Consider the following 24,492-nt stretch of genomic DNA (forward strand, 5'->3'; position numbering starts at 1 on the left):
TTCAATGGTTACAAAGAAGTGGGGGGATTTCCAGTATTGATTCCTCCAAGTGAAAAGAACATGTGGCAAATTAATGTGCCTTGCTGTTGAAAGACTGTACCATGAAGATCTCCTATTGCCATTTTGCAGGAAAGAGATTTGGTCCTGGCACCCTTCTGATACCAACCACTTAGAACATATTGAGGAAAATCCATTCAAAATGGTGTGATGTGTTTATGCATAAGAATGTTCTTAAACTAGATTCTATAAAACAGTTGAGACTAACCAGAAATAGTTTGACACACCTTTTAAAAGCAGATTTGAATTTGCTTTCCCAACAAATTGACTGTCTGTAGTTTTCACCTACCAACTATTGACTCCACATTATAACTAGATTAAAATGCTTCATTTTTCATTTTGTCTTATCCTTTCTCCAGTGGAGGTGAATATCACACACTTGCCTGGCAGTACAAGTAATACCAATGACCCAGCATCATTCAGATGATGAGGTACCAAGGTGATACAGGATTTGTGTTCCAAAACTGAAATCTTCAGTGAAAGTAAATGAAATAGCATCAACTCTGAATCAAGCCTATGAATTCAGAATTCCTCACCTTTCCCTTTGGCTAAATTTCTGTTGTATCCAACAGGACTGAAGTATTCAAAGACAAACACAGCTATGGCGGAGACAATGAGCAGCATCACAAACATCATCACCCAGACAGAGGCGCTGAATGGTTCTGCAGAAAAACAGGCCAGAAGGACGAAACATGGTCAGTGGGCTCCTCACCCCAACCAGTACAATGCAAAACCCAGATGTCTGTTTGCAGGCTCACCAAGAACCTTTCTCTAATGTGACTCTGATCATTGAAAAGAAGCTAGTCATTGTGCATTTGTACATTCCAAACATTGTTTATTCTACAAAATATTTTAGGTATTCGATGAGGCCGTATATGACATGATAAAAAGAGAGAAGAACATATGGAATTTCACAAATCAGGCCAGGGATAATAAAAACAACATAGAAAGAATGTAGATAAAAAGGCCATAGGTTCTTATATAATTATAGAAATTTACAGGGGCCAATGGTAGGGAGGAGCAAGATTAGACCCAAATAGTTGACCAAAAGATACCTGCAAATGAGCAGGGTTTTTATTTTTACTTTTATTGCATATGGGGGTGAGGAGTGTGATGTGCAGGAAACTGGGAGAATTATTACTTGTTAGGAAAATAAAGATCATAAAATCTTGGGGTGGGCATGAATATTGGCAGGTCTTAGTCTGCTACCAGCACTACTATGCTCTCCATTTCACCTTCTTCTCCAGACAGATGAGATCCCTACTATTTCATAAATCTTGTTGATGTTGGTCACAGGCTTAAATGCAATTGGAAAAGTCATTTGAGGATATTAATTCACATCATAATTCAATGAAAAAGCATCACTTAAAGAACGAGACAGTGAAGGAGCAGATGGGTAGATGGTTATTTCTGCTAAAAATACTTCTCCTCAGTTCTTTCTCATTTAACTTAGGCAGCAGATAGATGCCTCCGAAGGGCAGGTTCTAAATCTTAGAACTCTAAAAAAGGTAAAATATTACGTAAAATAATTAACATTTCTCTTCATTGTGGTTGAGGATAAGAAAAATAGCTGAATGAAGCCATTGTATCCATTTATTACACAGATTTGCTGGAAAATCAACAGAGATTAAATATTTAAAAGCAAATTCATACATCTTTGGGAAGAAACTGCCCTTGGACACCAATGAACTTAAAATGTTTTCAACATAAGCAAACATTTTTTGTCGGTAAAATATAAAAAGCTCAGTAATACCCCTTGAATCACAGATATTTTAATTTTTAAACTGTTTTTCTGATGAAGTTAGCAATAATCATAACGAACTACGCTGAGAGCAGGCCATCTTCTTATTAAGGTCTGTGGCTCCCTACGCACTTAGAGGTCATCGCAAATTCCAGTTTAATGAGCTTAATGTCTAAAAGGAAATGATACGTTTGAAGGTTTAACTATATCAGATAATTTGAAAATTGGAAGAAGTGTTTTGCAATGGGCATTGTTTTGATAGTGCAAACTATGTTAACATGCAATGCATAGCAATGCAACTTCCTTGAATTAAATCACACAAGATGAGCTTCAAGAAATCAATGAGACTGCAACTGAAATTTATCTTAGTTAAATTTAGCTTGAGTAAGAAACAAAATTATGTCCCTGAAATCATAGCAATTTGGCAACAAGATGTTCCAAAAAAAGGAAGAGAAATACATAAATAATTGGGAGATTAAAAATTACTTAATATTCAAGAATAGACACATTAAAGTCATTCTCTAAGTTGGATATATTAATGGTATGGTGCATCTTACCAGAGGAGGATAATTGCGATGAGTGTATGAGCTTACACATGTGAAGCACTCAGCAGTGTGCCTAACACACTGGGAGTACACATAATAAATTAGATGGAAGAGAGGTGTTTGGCCCAAAGATTAAAGCCAGAATTGGTGCTGGTGTGCGCTGTCCAGGGTCCTGAAAAGGGCACCCCAATGTAAAAGATGCACATTTATTATTCTGATAACCTCCTTTTCACGGCAGGTTGTGATAATAATACTGCTTTTGAAACTACTAGGAGAAATTCTTACTGAATTCTTCTCTTCGCATGTCAGAATCTGTAAAACTGCAGTGGGCTTCATTTGGCAGTTGATACATCCTAATCACTAACACACTGTCAGAAAATTAGGAGGAAGCTGATTAGGCAACTGATCCCAGACGTTCTCTCACTTGGAGTGATGTTCTCACTTTACCTGTTAGAACTGCACAGAGATGAAACGATTCTGCTGCGGTATTCTGATTTTAGTAATTTAGGGCCTTACAAGTGACCTCAATGTTTGTTAATCTCAGACACCACACACACACACACACACACACACACACACACACACCGCACAGTGTAGAAAAGTATTGGAAAAATGAAAAAGAACTATCTAGAGTGTGTAAGGTATGATCCAGAAATATATTTAAATAGCTCTGGACTATAACCTCTAATGGCTTAAAGCAGATTGAATATCCATCCACGAAGAAACTTCAATCTAGGAGACTCCAGGTCACTTCTTAGAACAAGGCATCCAACCTGCTGGGAAAGTCTTTAGAATTAACTGAATGAAAATATTGCAAGAGACATCTCTGTCCTCGAAGAATAACTGGTTAAATTTTTACACAAAGGCTCAGAGGATTACCTGAAAGTGATTCTGATGTGAGTAAATGGAGTTTGTGGAGGAGAGAGAATAGGAAATAATGAAGAGCAGTGCAATCAGACTGTGAATGTTTTGGCTCTTCCAGATGACTGAGCCAACGAATGAGAAAATGTAGCTTAGCATGGTTCATTATGACTTTCAAAATCTACAGATAATGACCGTAAGTAAGGGGGTGCACAGTCAATTGAACAGGGAAGTAATTTAGGGACTAGGAAAAATATTAAGCCAACTACTGTGTAAAAGCAGCTATCTTAATTGTTTACCCTGGCTATAATTTATTTTATTTTATTTTATTTTATTTTATTTTATTTTATTTTATTTTATTTTATTTCATTTTTAAAGATACAGCAGGAAGAGTAGGGGGAAAGGATGTTTGGCTAAATTTAGCAAAATACTTGACTTCTATGGAAATGTTCTACTGAGGCAGTTAAGCTACAAATAAAGGGAAACTGGGTTGAGGCCAGATTCAATATCAGTGACCCATTTTTAAGAGACAAGCCAACTGATATTTTTTGTCTCTCCAATTGAACTGGAAACAAAGTTTTCTCTAGTCACTAAGAAGTTATGTGGAATACTTTTGAAGAAAACAAATCTCTTCTCATTTTTTTCCATGAACTCACTTCCTCCAACCTCTTCTTAACCTCCGAGGCCAAGGTTCCCTGCAAAATGATCTGATACAGACTGGGGGAAAAATGACAAGGAGTGACTAAAGGGTGAGAATCCATCTATCAATAACCAAGATTGTGAACCTGTTGTCAGTATAAGTTGGTTGCATTTTTCATGGTATACCAAGGCTCTTACGAAGACATGGGTATCTTTCTCCGTATCAGACAAAGTGATGAAAAAGACATAATGAAGAGTTCATTTGTCAAGGTCTACCTTACCTCAATAAAGATTACAAAAATTGAAGCAATGAGTACAAAGTCAAATCCAGTGAGGATTTCAACAGCTTAAATGGATTATCAAAGATGAAAATAGTAAATCCATATGTCTCTGTGACTAAGGCAGTATCCAAAATCCTGTTAGTCATGATTTTACTCAAGATAATGAAGAACAAAAAGTTTCACTGGATGCTAACATTGCATATAAAGGAAGATGGTGGAGAAATAAGAGTAGGGGCTTGGCACTGGTGGCCCCACGTTAGTTCTAGTCTGTAATTTTCTCAAATAGATAAAATTTTTGCCTCTGGAAAAACGTAAGAAATTCAGTTGACCTTAATCTAACTGCTTTCCTTCTCTCATGCAGTCTTCCTCTAGGGCGCAAGATACGTCTTAACTGTCCCAAATATGAGGCACACTCACTCGGGAGGGAGGTAAAATTCCTAATTCCATGACCTTCAAGATAACCACTATCAAAAAGTATTAATGGTAACCAAACACTCAACACAACACTCTCCTTTAAAGAAAAATAGTGCGTGACTATTTTCCATGAAGTCTTGAGTACTCAAGCCAGGCTACCTAATGTAGTATATAGTGACAGTGCTACAGAAAACCAAATAATAGAAAATATAGATCTACCTTGCTTAAAAGAAAACCTTTTATGTAAAAACATAAATTTATGAAGTGGTTAAAAGGAGAGTAAAAAAATTTCTTCCTTTTGTAAACCATTCAGCTTAAAGGATAGTCACATTTAAAATATGATTCAATTAATTTTAAACCAACGCCTACCCTTCAGCCCACTTCTCTGTTGTGTATCAGAGCATACTGGCATAAATCATTTGCAGCCATCATCATTTTCACTCTTACATCCAGTAAATAAATGACTGTCATCCTAGCGCTGAGTAAAGGTTAGGTATTTCGATATTGAATAAAGGTTTACTGGCTGATTTAAATTAACTGTGGGCAGACAGGTTTATTTTTAAAATGTTTTCCAGGCTCTAAGCAACATATCTACTAATCTGTATTCTAGGCAATCAAGAGCAGTGTCTGACTATGACAGTATTTGCAGCAGATATTCCCAAGATAAAGATGAATGAAAGATGTGGACTGGGGAAAACCTGAATTGGGATCATTCAAATGCAACCTGCTCTGGAATACAAATAAATGTTGTCAAATGAAGCTGAAATGTTGAGTGAAATAAGTCAGATATAAAAGGAGAGATATTGTTTTGACGCCACTAATGTGAACTCTGTAAAAAATGTAAACAAAGTGTTTTATATTGTAGAATATAGGGGACTTAGAGATAGACAGCAACTAGTCAAGGGGGAACGATAATCTAATAAGAACAGATAAGATATTGAGGATAATCTTAATGATATAGGAATGCTCAGGAATGACTACAGTTCATTAATTTTCTTGGAGTATGGTAGGCACATATTGGAAGCAATGTAGTTATTTTAGGATATTTGTTTTTCTTATTCCTTTGTTTTGTTTTGTTTGAATTTTTTTAAAATTTTTTGATAAATAAAGTTAAAAAAAAATGAATAAGAGTCTGTCTGTTCCCCTTCTCTGGGCAAACAAGGCAGAAAACCTATGATTCCTCGTAGGGAGGCAAATGTGACTATGAAATCCACATACCCAGGAAAGCAGAAGGTGAGACGGTGCCATTGCTTCTGGACACCATGACACTGATCCCCGTCTCCACGAAGGGCACAGAGAAGTCCACCACTTCAGACCGCTCCTCATTGATGGTGAGTGAGCCGACCGCCATCACTGCCCGCTGATAAACCACCTGTTGCGTGAAAGGCAGAAGAGAACAGCGTCTTAACTCACACTTCCCACCATCCCTGGAACTGTAGACCCCAAGTCTGAACGTGGGCCCATGGGATGGAAAGGTAACTTACTTCACCAATCATTCCATTCCACACATTGTTAACTTTTTTGCCATGCTTCCCATTGGTTACCAGGTAGAGGTCATAGGTGAACTTCACAGTTCTGGAAAGCTTCTTTAGGATATCGATGCAGAACCCTTTGCAGCATTTTTTAACATTCATCCCCTCATTGGTTGAATTGCTGTAAAGAAAATCCCAGGACCACAGAATGTTAGTACTGGAAGGTTTGTGCACAGTCATTAGCTACATTATTCTACTGTTCTGCAGATGGGAAACTGAGGCTCAAAAAGAGGAAGTGGCTTTTCTAAGGACAGTAAAAGTAGAAAATACTCTTAATTACAGCAGTGATCATGACAACAGCTACTGTTTATTGCTATTTGTTATGCATTATGCTAGATGCTTTGTACTAATTGTGGGCTTATTCTCCATGACATCTCTTTGAAGTTTGTAGTATTGTTGTCCCTATTATACAGATGAGAATTACATCCTCTTCTAACACACACAACTTCTTTAGACCAGAGTTTCATCGTCTTTAAACTGAATTATCAAAACCTATTTGAAAATGGAAGAGAGGCAGGTGTACTTCATCCAATCATTACAGACAGAGGCCTGGAGCCAATGATAAGTGATGATCCCTACAAAAGCCTTCAGCTAAGAATTAAGAGACGCATGTGAGTCACGGACTTAACTTCTCCTGTTGCTGCCATCTGTGAAATGAGGTCTCGTTCCTAACATTTGCTCTACCTACCTGCAAAGCACAAGGTGTACAAGGTAAAAGAGCCACGTCCTTGAACAGGAGAAACCCCTATTAAAACACAGAGGGTTGCTACCTTACGGTGGTGCCCTACCAAGGTTAGACTAGCTTTGCCTTGTGCCAGCCACCTGCTTTCTTCACCTGACCAGGTTCTACTCAGAGGACACCCACAAATATCAGCGGTACCTTTGAAAAAGGAAGGAAACACTGGTCTCAATGCAATAGCATAAAGGATTTAGACAACACATCCAGGACGATTAAGACTCCCCTGACAACAAGCCCAATTGTGCCTTTCCCAGGGCCACTGCATTAGCTCAGCTCTGTCTCTGGATCACGCATGTCATCAAATATGTGTTCTGTGTGACTAGTCTACTGTTGACAACTTCTGCACATTAGACTGTTATCTAAGCACTAAAATGATGTTTATGGAAATCCAACGTAGTATTAGGGAAATACTTAATATTCTATGCTGTATGAAAAAAGTAGGTTACGTGGCAGTACAGCCAGAATTCTCAGAGCTATATAGTAACAGACGAGCTTATGTAATAACCGGATGGAAAAACAATGAAATATGAAGCGTGTCTACTTGTGAGTACTGAGCACTAATTATTTCTGTTTTACATTTTTAGGTTTTGCTCCAAATTATCTACAATGAGTATTTACTACATATATAATTGAATACACACATATCTAGTACCATTGATGTGTATCTATATCTATATCCATGGATATGGACAGATTTGACATAATTTCGAGTAATTAAAGTGGGTTGCAAAACAACACCATATTTTTTTTCAAAATTTTTTTTTTTTAAATCTCAGGATCACAAATCACCAATCCTGGATTCCCGTCTGTCTTCACCATGACCCTGACCTCTGCTCAAACATCCAGATGCTGCTCACCAAGACCACCAGAGAGGCTTCTCCCTCCACCCTAGAAGCCAGATGACCTGCTCTGACCCAGCGCCCCAGCCTGGGGGGACATGGGAGGCCCCAGCTGTACACACTTGCACATGGTGACATGTGGACTCAGAGCCCTGGTGGCCCAGGAGGCAGGTGCCCGCCCCAGTGCCACCAATTTCCCAGGATGGAGGGCCTCCGACTGGAGTTGCACGTGATAGAAATGTGTCCTGAGGACATTCAATTAATGGCATGTCCTGGTGTGATTTCCTTCCTGCTGTCTGTGGCTCTTTGAAAAAATGTGTCAAAATTAAAGCCTGTCTTTTTCTCCCTGACCACCATAGCCATGTTTTCGTGCCTCTCCCCCACCGCTAACTATTTGTGTCTCCCTCTCTCAGTTCCCTCCCTCCTTTCTTCTATCACAGCCTCTTCCTGCACCTGGTAAAGAGTCCTGGAAGAGGTGAGACAGAGATACAAATGCCCCAGGTTTAAGATCCAGGGTCATAAGCATAGAAGGGTATCCTTTGGCTTCACTGGGAACTTCAGTGGGCTTGTGGGTTATTACCCCTCTGTCCCACCTGGACACAGGTGACCATTCATGCATTTTCACCCAATAAGCACCCACTGAGCACCTATTCTCTGCAGGCCATGGAACCAGGCCTGGGGACCCAAAGACAAAGAACACATGCGGGAAATGCAATAGCTGTGACTATTGTGGGCATTACAGAAAGATGGACTTGCCTGTAACTGGAAACGTCTGTCAGCCCCAATCACAGGCCTGGCGGTGTGGTGGGGGTGCAGATGTGGGTGAGCATGATGATTTAACTACACTGACATTTACCATACAGTCTCTCTCAGCTCCCACCATCACCCAAAAGCAAGGGAGACTCACGAAAACAAATATGGGAGAAGAGAATAATCCTCCAGTTTACTGGTTCTATGGTCTCCCACTGTGGCGGCAGGTAAGAGCCGGGCCAGGCAAGTCCAGCCGACTGTGTTCAGATCACGCGTCTGCTCTTATCCGACTGTGGGACCTCAGACAGGTCTCCCCACTCACAGAGCCTCCATTTTCCCGTTCATAAACTGAGAATTGAAACTTACCTGGTGGGAGAGTTGGGAAGAATGAATGAAATAAAGTGTCTCAAGTACCTGCCACATAAGTGCTTAGCAATAAATTTCCTCTCTTTCCAACAAGGATTCAACAGCCTTGGGTAGTCATTGATGATATGGCCATTTCTCCCAAAATATCAATTTTCCCAGACAATTTTTCCTGAATTTTTTCTTCAGGCCTTAACACCCAACTAACAGGAGAGAAGAAAAGCCCTATTTCTCAGCTTTTCCAGAAGACTGGTGTGAGCCCTCAACGCTCCCCCATTTCCCAACCATGGAATCAAACTCAATCATGTTGACTAGAAATCCTTTTCAGAAGCAATCAGGCTGCCTCGAAGATGCAATTGATCCCATCTGTGATAAAGCGCGGATTAGGGGGGCCTAGCCATTTTCTACTGCTCTCATGTAAGTCAAAGATTCTGATTATTGTCCTGGCACCTAGTAACTCCTCCTGTTCCCAAGAGGAAAAAGGGAAGCTGGAAACTACCCTCTCTCTCCACAGGAAGCAAAAATGAGTTAAGCTGTTCATATTCTTCAGCAGAAAACTCAATTCTTTTAAAGAAAGTGATTTTTTTTTTTTTTTGGTTCATTTTCTTCATACAAATGTGACTCAGGACTTAGAGATATGTTTGTTTTCAGCTCCAAGGATTCTAATTTTAAAGATTTTAAACTCCTATTATTGCTTGTTAAGTACAAGAGGCCCTGCTTGATTGGCCCTTTTAAAAAATAGAGGATATTTTTATCTTAAAGAACGTATACTATAACGATGTAGCATCATTTTTTTTAAAAAAATATCTTTATCCTAAGCACTGGGTTTTGGGAATGCTGCCTCTTTAACAATAATGACTGAGGTTGGAATTTGGAACGTGGGAGTAAAAATATACATTCACTCACTGTGTGACTGTGAAAACCTTGTGGCTCACACCCCCTTTATCCAGTGTATGGACAACTAAGTAGAAAAAAGGGGGACAAAAAGTAAATGGATAATGGGAAAAGGAGTATGAGATGTTTTGGGGGTTCTTTTTTACTTTTATTCTTATTCTTATTTTTTGGAGTAATGAAAATGTTCAAAAAACTGATTGGGGTGATGAGTGCACAACTATGTGATGATACTGTGAACAACTGATTGCACACTTTAGATGATTATATAGTATATGAACATATCTCAATAAAATTGCATTTAAAAAAAAAGAAGGTATACTAAGGTTATAGTCTTTTCTTGGTGTACATCACCCAACTTTCTTCATCTTACCAAGTTCTGCTCTAAGGACACCCCTAAATCAGAACCTCCTTTGGCAACTTTCCCCATTATTCCTTCCATCCTCGTCTGCACTCACTGTTCTCCAGCGCTGCACAAGTCTTCCTTCTGTTTCCCAAGCTCACAGGCTCTTTCCTGCCTCAGGGCCATTGCACCTGCTATTCCTACTACTGAGAAGGCTCTTCTCCCAGTTCTCCATATACCTGGCTCCTCTGCATCCTTTATATCTCACCTTAAGTCTTTCCTGTGTCAACTGAAGTAGCCCCAGACCCCAAGTCACTCTCTTATGACATCACCTTATTTCTTTTCTTCACAAGGTGTATCACAGCATAGAACTGCCCTGCTCCTTCATTGGTTTACTTGGTTTTTTAACTGTGTACACTCCTTGAAGGCAAGGTCCTTGTCTGCCTTGTTCACTGCTGTATCCCCCATGCCCAGCACTGGGGCAAACACATATGTACATACTGCATACTTACATATTGAATGAATGAGCAACTCAGAATTCAACTCCAAGAGATTGATGTTAATGACCTTGTTGATGAAAATTTATCCAAACCCAAAACATTCCTGCATCGTATATGTAGCATCATTTTTTTAAAAAAATATCTTTATCCTAAGCACTGAGTTTTGGAAATGTTCCTCTTATATAATAATGACTAAGGTTAGAATTTGGAATGTGGGAGTAAAGTATCCATTCACTCATCTAGTCATTCAACAAACATTGTGTACATGCCCTGAGCTTGTCAATGGGGATGTAAAGATTAATAAGCCACATTCCATATATTTAGGCAGCTCATAATCTGTGGGGAAAGACAGACAAACTGCAAACTATAACAACAGGTAGAAAGGGTAAGGGTAGGGACATACCCAGGCTATGGTGGAGGTTCCCCAAACTGCAAACCATAAAAGCAGGTAGTAAAGATAAAGATAGGGCCATATCCAGGCTACAGTGGAGGTGAGGAAAACTAACCCACCTTGGCAAGCAGTGGTTAAGACTTAGAGGAATTGAGAAGGTGAAAGGAGGAGATCAGAAAATACTCTTTCCACCCCCCAAAAAAGGTAGACTATGTAGATTTCCCTCCAACAGTGGGCCTTTTCCTTTTGTGTAAACCCTACGAGGATGGCATTTTCATTTGTGTTTACATCAGGAACAACTGTGAATGGGGGCTTGGACCGGCCACAGGGCTTCAGGCTTCCCAGAAGGACTAAGGAGAGCCCTTCGCCGGAGACTCTCATAGAAAAGGTCAGCTCTTTCATCAATCGTAATGAAAGAGGAAATGATCTCGACGCGCTGCCTGTCAGTGAGCTCGGAAACTGTCAGGAGATCAGGCTCACCTCATACACACCAGAAAGTCAGATGCAAGCTGTATGCCAATCCCCAAACAGAGAGAAATTTTTGAGTTTTTGAAAAGTTTGGATTTAGGAACGGTCAGGGATGGGAGGAAGAGGAAGGCGGCAGAGTTGGAGGGGAGCAGCTGGAACAATGGAAAAGAAATTATTTAAGGAAAGACTGAAGGGGAAGGTTGATTTGGCAGAGTGGTTATGCTGACCAACTTTGGAGCCGACAGACCAGTGTTTGAGCCCCGTGTCTCCCACTCTCAAGCTGGGTGACTCTGAACGTGTTTCTTAATCTTCCCATAACTCAGTTTCAACATATTTTAAATGGGCAGAAACCACCGACATCATGTCATTGCTGTTGGAATTAAATGAATGCAAACCACCTGGCTCAATTCCAGGAATTTACTTAAGTCTCTTAAGATCTATTATTATCTTATAGCTGCTGTAACAAAATTATAGTATGGTATATTGTAGTCTATTATATTACATTGCATAATATAGAGTATATACATACTATAGTATATTATACATGGTGTGTTCGAGATTGCATTTTATTGTTACAGTATGGACATTATTGTCAATGACATGTTACTGAAAGGGATGGGGACACGCTAATGACAGCACCCCCGACACTCACTTGACCTTGACGAACTTCCGGCAGGGCACGGTGTTTCTCACACACGTCTCGGTCAGGGGGTCGATGTCTTCCACAATGACAAAGGGCGCTTCCTCCAGGGTGACAATGCTCAGATGGTTGTCGTCGGGCTCGCAGTCGGAGAAGGACTTGTACCTGGGCCACACAGCGTGCCGCAGACTCAGCGTCTGGTTCTCCCACTTGCCCACCTGCATCGCAAGGCAAAGACACACCTGTGCTCTCCTGTGCCCCCAACGCCCACAGAGGCAAGTCCTTTGCTCTAAGGGGCACGGGCGAAGGAACCCAGCTATCTCAAGTGCTCTTTTGCCGCGTACCTCGACAAATGCACCTGCTTATGTGATGAGAAAAGCAGGGACAAAAGGAAGGCGGGCTACTGGGCAGCTCCCCAGGCCCAGTCCCGCCTCCCAGACTAATCAAGCATCCCTAGGGGTGGGGCCCCAGCACTGACAGTTCCACAGCCCCCCAGGTAATTCTAATGTCCAGCCAGAGTGGAGGATCACGGATGTTGTGAAATCAGAGAGGTCCGGTTTTGAACCCCCAACTCTGTCACTTACTAGCTGCACAAGCAGAGGCAACCTCTTCGCCACTATGAATTACGTTTTCTCTTCTGTAAAAAGGCAAACTTCCACCTCCTTCATAAGGATGCCGTAGGAGTGAAATAAGACAATGCTTGAAAAGCACACAGCATCATGCCTCACACATAGGAGGGGCTCCATACTTTTTTTTTAAGTATGAAGGAAAGAAAATGAAAGGGGGAATGTTAAAAAGGTGATAAGAAAGAGAAAAAGGGAAAGGGGAGAGGAAGATGAAGGTGAAGAGCAAAAAGGAGATGAGGGTTGGAGAGGGGAGAGGACAAAAGGGGGATAGAATAGGTGAGGAAGTTAGAAGCATCAATTCAATCCCAGATGTGGTTCTATTTAAGTTGTAAATTATGGTGAACTTTTATTAATCAAGCACAGAGTGGAAACTTTTACTGCGTAGCGTACAAGACCTGTCAAAATCGAATCGATCACGTTCCCTCCGAGCAGGAAAAGATTTGATTTCCCTGTGAAATCAAATTGAAAGCTGTATGTTTTGAACCTTAATTTCATTTGACAGCTTATTGGCACCATCTGTACACACACACACACACACACACACACACACACACACGGTGAGCTGGCCCCACAGTGGCACCTCCTCCTGCCTCCTGCCCCCATGCATGATTGCTTGACACGGAGGGTCAGCGCTTTATTTGTAATACCAACTGCAAGGAAAACACCTCAGCCAAAAAGCTCAGTACCAAGTCCCTGCTTGTCTCCATGTACGTGATTCCCTCACCTCTCCTCCTGTAATCTAAGCGTCATCAGAAACGAATCTCAGGCCTGTAAAGAGAATTCAGAGATGCCAGACACCGGGAAAGGTGATGGGTGGAAGGAGAGAAGGTACTTGGTGCTAAGATTCCCTTATCATTTGGGCTGGGATGTTTTTGCTGGCTGTAGAGAAACATCCCATGTGGCCAATTACAAAATTGCCCAGCGACACAGCTCGCTTCCTTTACAAGATAGGAAAGGCAGTGAAGGAATTTGGTCAACCAAACATGGCCATCTACTCATGCCATGATGTGTAACCTGAATCGGCGAGAATGTTGAGCCCATCAGATCCTGCCGTCGTTCAACCTATACTTATGGAACTCCTACTATGTGCTGCTACCAGGCTGGAAACAATGATGGATAAGAAGATGAGTCCAATCTTCTTGGAACTATTAATCAAAAGGCCAAACCAGAAGTCATAAATATGCAATAAGATAAATAGAGACAAGTTGTACCAACCCCTTTTCTTTCTACTTCTCCTGGAAAACTCAAACACAACTGTCAAGAGAAGCTGGGTGATTCAGTGGTAGGAGAATAGCTTAGAGTTGAGCAGAACTGGGCACTGAACCCTGGCTTCACCCATTAGCTGGGTAACCTTGGGAAAGTCACTTAACCTCTCTGAGCGTCACAGTCTCCATTTGTAAAATGAGGATGATGGAAACAGGATATGCTTTTCAGGACTGTCGTGAGGTTGGACTGAGCTAAAATTTTAGATAAAGCGTTGAGCACTGAAGCTAGCACGGAGCATACATGACAGCTGCTATTATTTTGTTGCTGTTGTCAGGCAGATCCTGGATGCTCCATCATCTGTGAAGTCATTCCTGCACCCCCTCCTAATACAGAGTTCTGCACCCATCTCTGCCAGAGCACTTCTTGGATACCACAATTAGATCAATGCCACTTTTGAGCACTTCTGTATAGTCAGGAAAGGTGCCAAGATCAACATTTAATTTAATCCCCAGAAACCCTACATGGCAAGGATTATTGTCCTAACTTTATGTTTTGGGGAACTGAGGCTACAGAGAGGTTAAGTCACCTGCCCAAACTCACATAGCTAGTAAGCGGTGGAACCCAGAGTCATGCCATGGGGCTGTATGAATCCAAAGGAGCTTTATATAGTCTATGCACAGTGTGTCTATTAATTAATCCACAGAAACAATGCTGTGGCTCCAAGACCCTTCTTCCCTTCTTGCAGACATGGCCCCTAAGGTCCCAAGATAACATAAATTAAGGCAGATTGTCCAACTAGCAGAATCTTTGATGATACTGTTGACATTCTCATGCACCTCGCACCAAGGGAGTCAGGCAAACGTCCCAGCCAGAGGCTGGCTCATGGAGAGATGCTGCCCAGGTGTATAAGTTCCAGAGAGTGATGACTATCTCAGCCTTCTCCAAGGCTGACAGGTCCAATACGCATCTGTGGGTCAGCCAAGGAGCACGGGGCAGGTGTGGATGGAGACCTCCAGCAGGAGCTGAAGCTGCTGCTGTAACAACTGCCTCACAACCTGAGAGCTCTCGCCTCATCCTCTAAGAGCCTGGTAGGCCATGATTAGGTGCCTCAGTTCCCCATTCCAAACACCAGAAATCTCAGCTCCAAGATAGAATGTGCCAGATAGGATACAACAGACATTTTTCACTTGCCCCTCCTAAGTGCCTGCTTGCAAAGAAATGCAACTGAGTCCATTTGTAGACATGTTTAACAAAGAGTCATTCATTCCACAGGCATTTATTGAGAGGCTGTTAGATGCCTAGCCTTGTGCTAAACACAGAAAACAGTGGGGCAAGAAACAACGATCTTTCTTAGGTGGAATTTTTGTCCTAATGGGAAAGATAGCTATGAGTCAAATAATCGCACATGCAAAAATATGTCACACAAACTGAAAGGAAGAAAAGGAAAGGGGGGCATATGGGAGAAAGAAAATCAAGGAAGGCTTCCTGGGAAGGTGGCACTTAAGTCTAATCACTCCCTCCCTCTTAGAAGTTTGCTTCATTAATATTTCCAAGGTAAATAACACTACCCATTTCACAGAATTGTCAGATTAATGAGATAATAAAAATAAGTTCTTTCTGTTTTCACTATTTTGAGTAATTTAAACATTAGGTCATGTACTCCTAAAAAGTAGCCCCATTGATAAGATACTACTATTGTCTCCATTTCATAGATGAGAAAACTGAGGCACAGGGAGTTGGAGTAACTTGCCCAAACTGACATGGCCTGGGAATCGGTAGAGCCAGGATTTGAACCTAGGATGAATGTTTAAATCAGTGAAGAAATGCAACTAAAATTTTTGCTGGGAACAAAAGAAGCAGCTTTATGGTGGAGACCCCTGACAAACGTCACCTCAGCCAGATGATCAAGGGCAACATTGACAGTGACAAGTCATTTCAATAGCAGGTGGCCCTAATATGATGTGAAGAGATTGACACTTTTCCCTCCCCAAAACCCATATCCCTAGTCTAATCGGCAGAAAAATATCAGAAAGACCCCCATGGATGGAAATTCTACAAAATACTCAACCAGTTTTCCTCAAAACTGTCAAGGTCATCAAGCACAAGAAAGCTCTGAGAAACTGTCACAGCCAAGAGAGGCCTAAAGATCAGGATCCTAAATGTAAAGTAGGATCCTGGGTGGGACGACAGGATGGGACAAAGGACATTAGGTAAAAACTCGGGAAATCTGAATCAAGTATGGACTTTAGCTCTCAATAATGTGCCCCTATCAGTTCATTAATTATGACATATGTACCACCCTAGTGGAAGCTGTTAACTATTGGAGGGACTGGGCGTGCTGTACATGGGAACTCTCTGTATCACCTTCACAATTTTTCTGTAAATCTGAAACTCTTCTAAATTAAAAGTTAATTTTTTAAAAAAGTGGCTGAATTCAAAAGAGGGAATTTTAAACTATAACAAATACAGTCTCAGAGAGGCAGCCAGTAGCGGTACTAAGAGTATGAACTCGGGAGCCACCCCACCTGTCTTCAAATCCCAACAGCCGGTGCCACTACCAGCTGTACCTACAGGGTAACTTCCTTTATGTATCTTTGCCTCTGTTTCCTCATCTGAAAAATGGGATGATGTTAGCACTGCAATCCCTAGGGTTGCTGAGAGGGCTCAAATGTTAATATATTAAAGCACGCAGGAAAGCTTAGCACTCAGGGGAAGGGCTGTGTGTGGCTATTTTGTTGTTTAAATCAATGAGAAAAGCTTTTACAGGGGAGTTCGCGTTATCTCGTTTTAACTCCATAAAAGCATTTCTCGATACTAGCTTTAGTTTGCTGGGGGCACATTTTTTTTCCACTTCAGGGAGTTCAGCCACAAATCGTACTTTTCTCCACATTTTCCGCAAGGTTCTGCAAATAAGCTTCTGCTGTTCTTGCCTGCTTGTCATCTAATTCCCACGTTTCTGGTTACAGTGTATTGATTTGCCTTTGGAGAGCACCCCTGCCTCTAGCTTCCAGCAGATGACCTTTATCTGGTGAATTTGTGCATTCTGTCCCCCTGGCCACAGAGATTGGTTCAGGATTGGTCATGTGATCCAAATGAACCAATGGGAATTTTCCCTGGGATTTTTGCTGGGGTTATTAGAGGAGGTGGCTGATAAAAGACCCTGTCTGAGAATGAAAACAGAGCTAGGAAATAGAGAGGAGAGGGACTTAAAATCTTGCTGGCATTGTTCGAGCTCTTAGAGCTATAAAAGCTGATGTTCACTGGCTTCTTATTATGTATCAGGCAGTATTTTTAGTGCTATTTTTCATTCTCACAAGAAAAAGATGTGGGCAAAGGACTTCTATCTCTATCCTGAATTCTTTGTCCTTAAAAGCAGCTGTGTCAGAGGAGAAAAAAAACTTTACCTTCAAAATAAACTGAATTTTGGTGATAAACCATTGCATGTTTTCAACAAATACACTGAAGTTTTCAGGACAAAGAAAAATAATGGACCGCTGATGGAGAAAAGAAGTATTAAAGGGGGAAATTAACTTTGCAATGATTTTTTAAATCCCTTCTTATTAATAAAATTTAAATACAGTGCTTTTAGAAAGCTAATTGCTCTTCGGCTCCTAGAAAGTGTTTTGTGAAAGGGTAGTGATTGCTTCTCAAAACATTCAGCCAATGTTTTCTCAAAGCAGAAATAATTTCATCCTCAGGAACTGTCTGTGTCAAGTTAATATGCACTGCTTCGTGGCTGGATAAATTCCGAGGGATGTCACAGAGGCTGCAAAAGCTAGGAGGAGGTAGGTTAAGAGAGGAGTGTGGCTCTTCTTTCAAAAGGAGATGAGGTTTTCATTTTATTTGATCTATCTCTGAAATGCTTACATAAAATCGCCACATAACTGGTCTCCTGGGTTCCAAAGCTGTACCGTGGAAAGCACATATCTAAACACCAAATCATGGCTTGCTCAAATCCTCCATCATCCCTATTGCCCATAGGACCAAGCCGAGACCCCCTTAGAGGCCTCTCTACAATAAAGGTCCAAACAAACTCACTGCACGTTCTCCCCTTGCCCATGTTCTCTCTCACACACACCTTATACACACTAGATACACTCACACCAAAACACATGCACAATATGCTGTCACACACACACATACTAAACATACCTACCCACACACTTATACATGCACGTGCTCACCTATACACATTCTCACACTGAAACACACACACAGTCCTTTGCACATGCATACACTCATACCTACACATATTCACAACTAAATACACACACACACCTTTATTTGTATGTCTACTCAAACCCACCACACCCATACCTTTACACATGTACACACATACCTTCCCAGACTCACAATATACACTCATAGCTGCACACACATCCCACATACTCCCACACCAAAACATGTACTCATAGGTACAACTGTATGTTCACATATTCAGTGCACACACATATACTCACACCCCTACACACCTACCCACACATAATACGAATCTCTAATTTTTCATCAAACAGCGTGGACAAGCCCACTGCCTGGCCTTTGCCTCATGCTATTTTTCCTACTGGCAGTTCCTCTCCTTATCCATTCTACCCACTGAAATCCTACATTCATTCTTTCCAGGTTAAGCTCAAAGGCCATTTCTCTCAGGAAGCTGAATTCTGCAGCTGTCATTCATCTTTGCTTTTTCTGTGCCTCCAGAACATTCTACTTTTTTCCTCTAATTCCCTCACTTACTCATTTATGAACTCAACAAGCATGCACTGAGTGCTTCACAATATGGCAGGGCCTGCAACTGGCCCCGGGTTGACAATGCTGGACAACCCAGTTGTGGTCCTGGAATTTCCAGTTGGATTGGAGCAGAGAAGCAATGAAGTGACATAAACGCCACACAGGGGTAAGTCAGAAAGCTATGGAAGCAGATACCTTCCTACTCTGGAAAGGGAATCAAAGGGTGCTTCCTATCGGAAGTGACTTTCAAATATGAGCCAAACCATGAAAGTCAGTGGGTCTCAGCCTAAATGCTTTTTTTATCCTAAGGACAACTGAAGTACTGCAGAGGGATTGCGGGCGGAGGTGGACGTGGGAATTATTGAAGGCTTTGCATCGGGAGAGTGAGATCAGTCTAATGTATTAGCACACTTATTCCCAATGCAGTGCAGTGGAAGGACTCAGGGCTAAAAATTCCTGAAAGCAGAGTTGTCATTTAGGAGACGGCTGCATTTTCTAGATGTGAGAGGGTAGTAGCCTGACACTGGGTCGCATGGTGAGGACAGCCTGAACTCAAGAGACCTCAGAGTGGGGGAATCGACAGGACTTAGAGACTGATTTACCTGAGGGTCAGGGTCCAGGCTGCCCTGAATTACATTAGTGCATATTTTCTGCTTGGCCTCTCTGCCACAATCACGCACCGAGCCCCACACTGAATGTGGTGCTCGCGCACAAGCCGGTTCAATAAATACTTGCTGAATTGAACTCAATTTCAGCTGCAGCAGACCACCAACTTTCACGTGGAATTCAAAGTTAAAAGAAGAAAGTTGCCTGTTTACTTAGCTCTTTTCCTTGGAGACAAGACAATAGGGATTGCAAAATTAAAAATCAGAGAGGAAAGCTATTAAATCTGACAATGGCAGAGCAAATGCTTCTGCTCCAGCTTGACTGGCCACGCTCAGCTTGTTGGGTTATTTTCATAACCGATGGGGAAATAGGCCTTAAAACAAATACTTCACGTGCGCAAAACATCAGAGAACGTTTCACTCTGGATAATAAGCAGTGATTTACTACCAAACTGGATAAAATATGAGTAATTAACTCTCCAGGAAGACAAATTTATGGAGAACAAACAAAGAAAACGGGATGCCAATCTCTCTCCACCTGCAATATAAAGTCTTCCAATAGACACGAGATAAATGGCCGTGAAGGGAATTTAAAATGATTTAATGTCCATATTTAGCATAAACAGTATCATTGATTAACATCACTTCTATGCCTCTGCTTGCAAATCTAATGCACAAACATGCCGATAGCAGGTTTATACATAAGGAACTTTGCTTGAAACCTGAAGCAGATCAGAATTTTATTGATCTGGAAACTACAGCAAAGATATCTGAGCCACTGCCATGGCTTAATATTAAGTTAAAATGTGCTCCATCTGGAATACTTCACAGTTGAGGTCAGTAATTTCTTTTTTAAGCCAATACCTGACCTAAGGTTCATTCAGGACACCCAGAGCCTGCTGAACTCTAGTGCAGTGTTACACTGGAACTCAGCTTTCCCTGCTGTCTTCGCTTGCCACAGATGCTATCCCGCATAACACACCATGGGTTGTGGCTTAAACAACGGGAATTAATTGGCTCATGGCTTTGCGGCTCGGAGAAGTCTAAAATCCAGATATCAGCAACGCTTACTTTCTCCCCTAAAGACTGTAGCATCCTTGGGGGTCTCTTGGCTTTCCGACACATGGCTCTGTCCTCTCTTTTCTTGTTCCTGCAACTTCCAGATTCTCTTTACAAGGCCTCCAGTAATCTGTATTAAGACTCCCCCCTCCACATACACACCCAGTTGAGCTGCATCTTAACTAAAAATAGCATCTTCAAGAGGTCTTATTTTGCAATGGGTGCGAGTAAGAACCTGTCCTTGGGAAGTGACTGACAATGCAGACTCCTGGACCTCCAGGATCTGAATCAGGAGATCTGGGATGAGGTCTGGGAACCTGTTTTTTTCAACAGGATCTTGGGTCATTCAGCTCTCAGTGGTCTAAGGACCCCATTTTGGGAAGCTTGTACAGGACTATGTGTGTGGCTACCAGCAGGATTAAAATCAGCATAAAAGAAAGATGGAAGTCTTTCTCCGTGGGTTACTTACATAACCAGTGGCAATTGCCAACAGATCTAAATGAGTTTAATCAGCTATTAGAGCCTTAATTAAATTCCTCTCAGTTGAAATTTCAGAATTGCCTAATTGTAACAGAGCTCACATTGGAGCAGTTGATTTTTTTTCCTCCGATAATAACTGCTCTCCAGATAATCTAATATCTTTCCAGATAACGGCATCGACAGTCTTAGAACCAGCTCTGATCTCGTAATTCATGAAGACAATGTTTAGATCATCTTTATTTCCACAAACAGCCTGCATTTTTGCTTCCATTCTCCTCTCAAGGCTCAGCCAATAGGAGAAGAATTCAATCCTTGTTCAACATCACCTTTAAAGCTGGAACAATGAAGTACCATTTTCCTCAAGAGTTTGTTTATAATCTTCAGTGTGCTGGAATCTCGGGCCCTGGGATGGATAGAAGTTCTATTTCTTTGGTTTACTTTTAATCCTTTGTGTGCTCTCTGAGGTGATGGGTGCTGGTAATTAGCTAAACAGTTAATAATGTTTTCTCTCTTCTATGGTTCCTGATGGATATAGAGACTTGGAAAATCAGCAAAAAATAAAAAGGAGCTCTCTCATAATTACTGATGTGTGGAATATGCTTTTGGGAGTCATGTGTTGTATAATCTCTGTATCAGTCAGTCCTCCAAGGACTGCAATAATAATTATCCAATAATTAATATGTTCAATATCTGGCATGTATTGAGGCACTGTCATCACCCCAATTTTCATTTTCTCATTTCTCCCTTCACAGCTCTGTCAGGAAGAGGCCATTATTACCCTCATTTTACAGATTGGGAAACTGAGCACTTATGTGACTTGCCCAAGATCGAAAAGGACCCGGAATCCGAGCTGAGGTCTGACTTCAGAGCCCGGGCCCTTGCTGCTCCTGTCTTCCCACAACCGCCATCATACTTGCTTTGGGGAACATTAAGGCAAACATGAGCAATTCACTTTGTTGACAAAACATTCCATGGATCAATTAGAAGGAGAGAGATTAGCACCCTGCCACAGAAAGGGTGACGTCCTGGAAAGGTGGAATGTCTGAGCCCCAATCTGCAGAGTCTTTCCCCTTTGTGTGTGTGTGGGGGGGGGCGCAGATTTCCTTCTCCGTGAAATACAGGAGGACAGAGAGTAGCCACAGGTTGTCATGCAGTTTTCTATTGCATATGACCTTTTCGTTTGCTCCATGTGCTGTGAATTAATTCTTCTAAGGACCTTGAATTCTTCCAGGGAAAATGCCTCTAACAGCAGAACTGCAGTGAGCCCTGCCCCTTGGCAGGCTTGGGCTTGAAGCCCACCTCTACGCTACCCCGGAGCCACCCAAAGGCCATTAGAATAACAGATCGAGGGCTCAAATGTGAACTGCCTGACAATTAGGTAATTTGGGGATTTCAACCCAGAGGAATGCAATTAAGGCTCTAACAGCTGATGAGACATCTTCGCCACCCTCCATTATATAAGGGGCCCTAGAAGGGAGGTTTCCATCTTCCCTTTGTATGATGTTGTGCTGGAAATTTGGAAGGCCAGGAACCTAATTCTGTTTCCTTGGCTGCATCCCTTATTACTGAAACGCTAATATGGTTGAGCTGGCTGAACTCCTCAAAGGACTGCTGCCTTGAGAAGAAAACTGGAAGGTACGTAGGTCTGTTAACCACTTCAGCGGGATATGTGAAGGAAAATGGAACAATCACAGAAATTAGAACAGAGGCAGGAGAGGGATAAATACATGGTATTGGAAGAGAACCTGACCCAAGGTCAGTCCTCCATAATACTAAAAAAGGTAACTATTGTTATTTTCAACACCGTCATGAAGACAATTTAGAAATATGGTAAAGGTTTTCTTTTGACCTGCTCATGTACTTTATCTGGGTAAATTTCAGAGATCAGTGTACCTTCCACTTCCAGGATAAATGAAATGCCATTTGCAATCTGGCAGAGGACATAACTCTTTTCAGGAGGAGTAACCTGAACAACGATTAGTGGTTGAATATCAGACATATTCTGATGCTGGCCCGATAGCCGAGAGGGCCTCTCATTTGTTGGGAATTACCAATTCAGTCTTACCAGCCTGAAAATTGCAACGAGGCTCAGCAGGAACATGAATCACAGCTTCTTCCCTCAATCTTGGGTGACTTTTTTTTTTAATGAAAACCTTGAAAATTGGTAAAATGTGGGTCTGAGTGTGTGATGGTTTATAAAAGAAGATAAGTTCCAGGTAATTAAATTGCACAAGAAGGAAGGTGGAGGCTTCAGTGAATCAAATCTGACTCAAGGGATGGAACAGGCCAAGAGCTGATGGATTTCCTCACTTGGCGTTATGTAAAGAAGCCAGTTCCCATTTGGACCTTGGCCCTGAACAGTCAAAGTTAACCTCATTGACAGTGTCTGCAGAGTTTTAAAATAAGGTTATAGCACTTGGGGGTATTGACCAGTTGAAAGTATTTCACCCCCTGCGCCCATGAAAATTTATTGGGTTGTGAATGAAGAGTTTGGAGCTAGGTGCCAGGTCTCTGGTGGGCATTTGTTTTTCTTTATTTGGGGCAAAACAGTAAATTTAAATCTTCAAGATGGATGTTTTTCCACCGTGCAAAAGAAAGAGTGAGCCTGGGGTTGGTGCCTGAGGCCCAGCTAATTACTACAAAAGCGCCAACCGAAGCCCTTGTGTATGGGTGTGATGAAATACCAAATGATCAGAGTCCTGGCTAAGACAGTGTTCTGACAATCATTTTTCTTTGCTCAGCCTTGGTCCCTAAAGGACTTTGCTTTCTTGCTCCAGGCTTGTCTGAGCCCTAAAGTATTCCAGTGAGAGGATCGTTTGAAATGCTAAAGCCAACAGAAGATTTAATGGTGAGGAAACCATAATAAGCTTAACTACAGCTTTGCCCACTGTTAAAAACATGATTATTAGAAGGCGGTAGGGGAGAGGAGAATCCCCACTGGATGGGCCTGATAAGACTCGCTATTTCTGAAGACAGCCTAAGTAACCTTCTACTGTCAATTCAATTTCAACCTAAGCCAATCATCTTATCTTGGACATTGATCCACAATTCCAGAGTCCCAGGAGTTCCGGGAGGAAATGAGACTCTTGGTGACCAACCAGACACCTTACTCAGTATCACTTTGCGTGCTCAACTATACTGGCAAACTTAGCCAATATAATTCGGAAGAAGGCTAGACCAGGCTCAGAAGACCCATGGTCAAGTTCAACTATGATGCTTGCTAGCTATGTTGCCTTAGTTAAGTCAAAACGTTTCAGATTAAAAAAAAAAAAACAAAAAACAAAAAACTGTAGCTGAAGGCAGAATCCCAAGTTTCCTGACTACCATGACTGTTACAACCAACAAGCAAAGCTATTCTATAGGCTTGAACTTAGGCCTGCTGCATTGGTCCATTCATTCAACAAATGTTGATTTGAGTGCTTCTATGTGCCATAAACTGTTCTAACACTGGTGATACAGAGTGAATAAACTTGAAGCCAGGGGTCAGCAAATGACAGCCTAAGGGCCAACTTATTTTTTACAGCCCACCAACTAAGAATGGGTTTTGCATTTTTTAAATAGTTGAAAAAATCAAAAGAATAATATTTTGTGACACATGAAAATTACAGTATATGAAATTCAAATCTCAGTGTCTGTATCTAAAGCTTAATTGGAACACAGCTATGCTCATTTCCTTGCATATTATCTATAGTTGCTTTTATCCTATAACACCAGAATTAAGTACTTGCCACAGAGCTAGTACAGCCCACAAAGTCAATATTTACTATCTGGCCCTTTACATAAAAGTTGGCCAG

The 24,492-nt window shown here is 41.5% G+C and overlaps 1 protein-coding gene across 1 annotated transcript in view; it reads right to left on the bottom strand.

The window, feature by feature from the left end:
- The window catches only part of GRIN2A (glutamate ionotropic receptor NMDA type subunit 2A), a 409,629-nt gene that overhangs the window by 63,928 nt on the left and 321,209 nt on the right, over positions 1-24,492 (bottom strand). The window contains exons 4-7 of the mRNA XM_037815205.1: positions 12,007-12,212; positions 6,023-6,191; positions 5,757-5,910; positions 594-719 (exon numbers count right to left, since the gene is read on the bottom strand). Coding sequence (XP_037671133.1) covers positions 594-719; positions 5,757-5,910; positions 6,023-6,191; positions 12,007-12,212 — 655 coding nt within the window. The remainder of the gene's footprint in view (positions 1-593; positions 720-5,756; positions 5,911-6,022; positions 6,192-12,006; positions 12,213-24,492) is intronic.

The sequence above is a fragment of the Choloepus didactylus genome, chromosome 21 (assembly GCF_015220235.1).
Source record: "Choloepus didactylus isolate mChoDid1 chromosome 21, mChoDid1.pri, whole genome shotgun sequence".
In the NCBI taxonomy this organism is placed as follows: domain Eukaryota; kingdom Metazoa; phylum Chordata; class Mammalia; order Pilosa; family Megalonychidae; genus Choloepus; species Choloepus didactylus.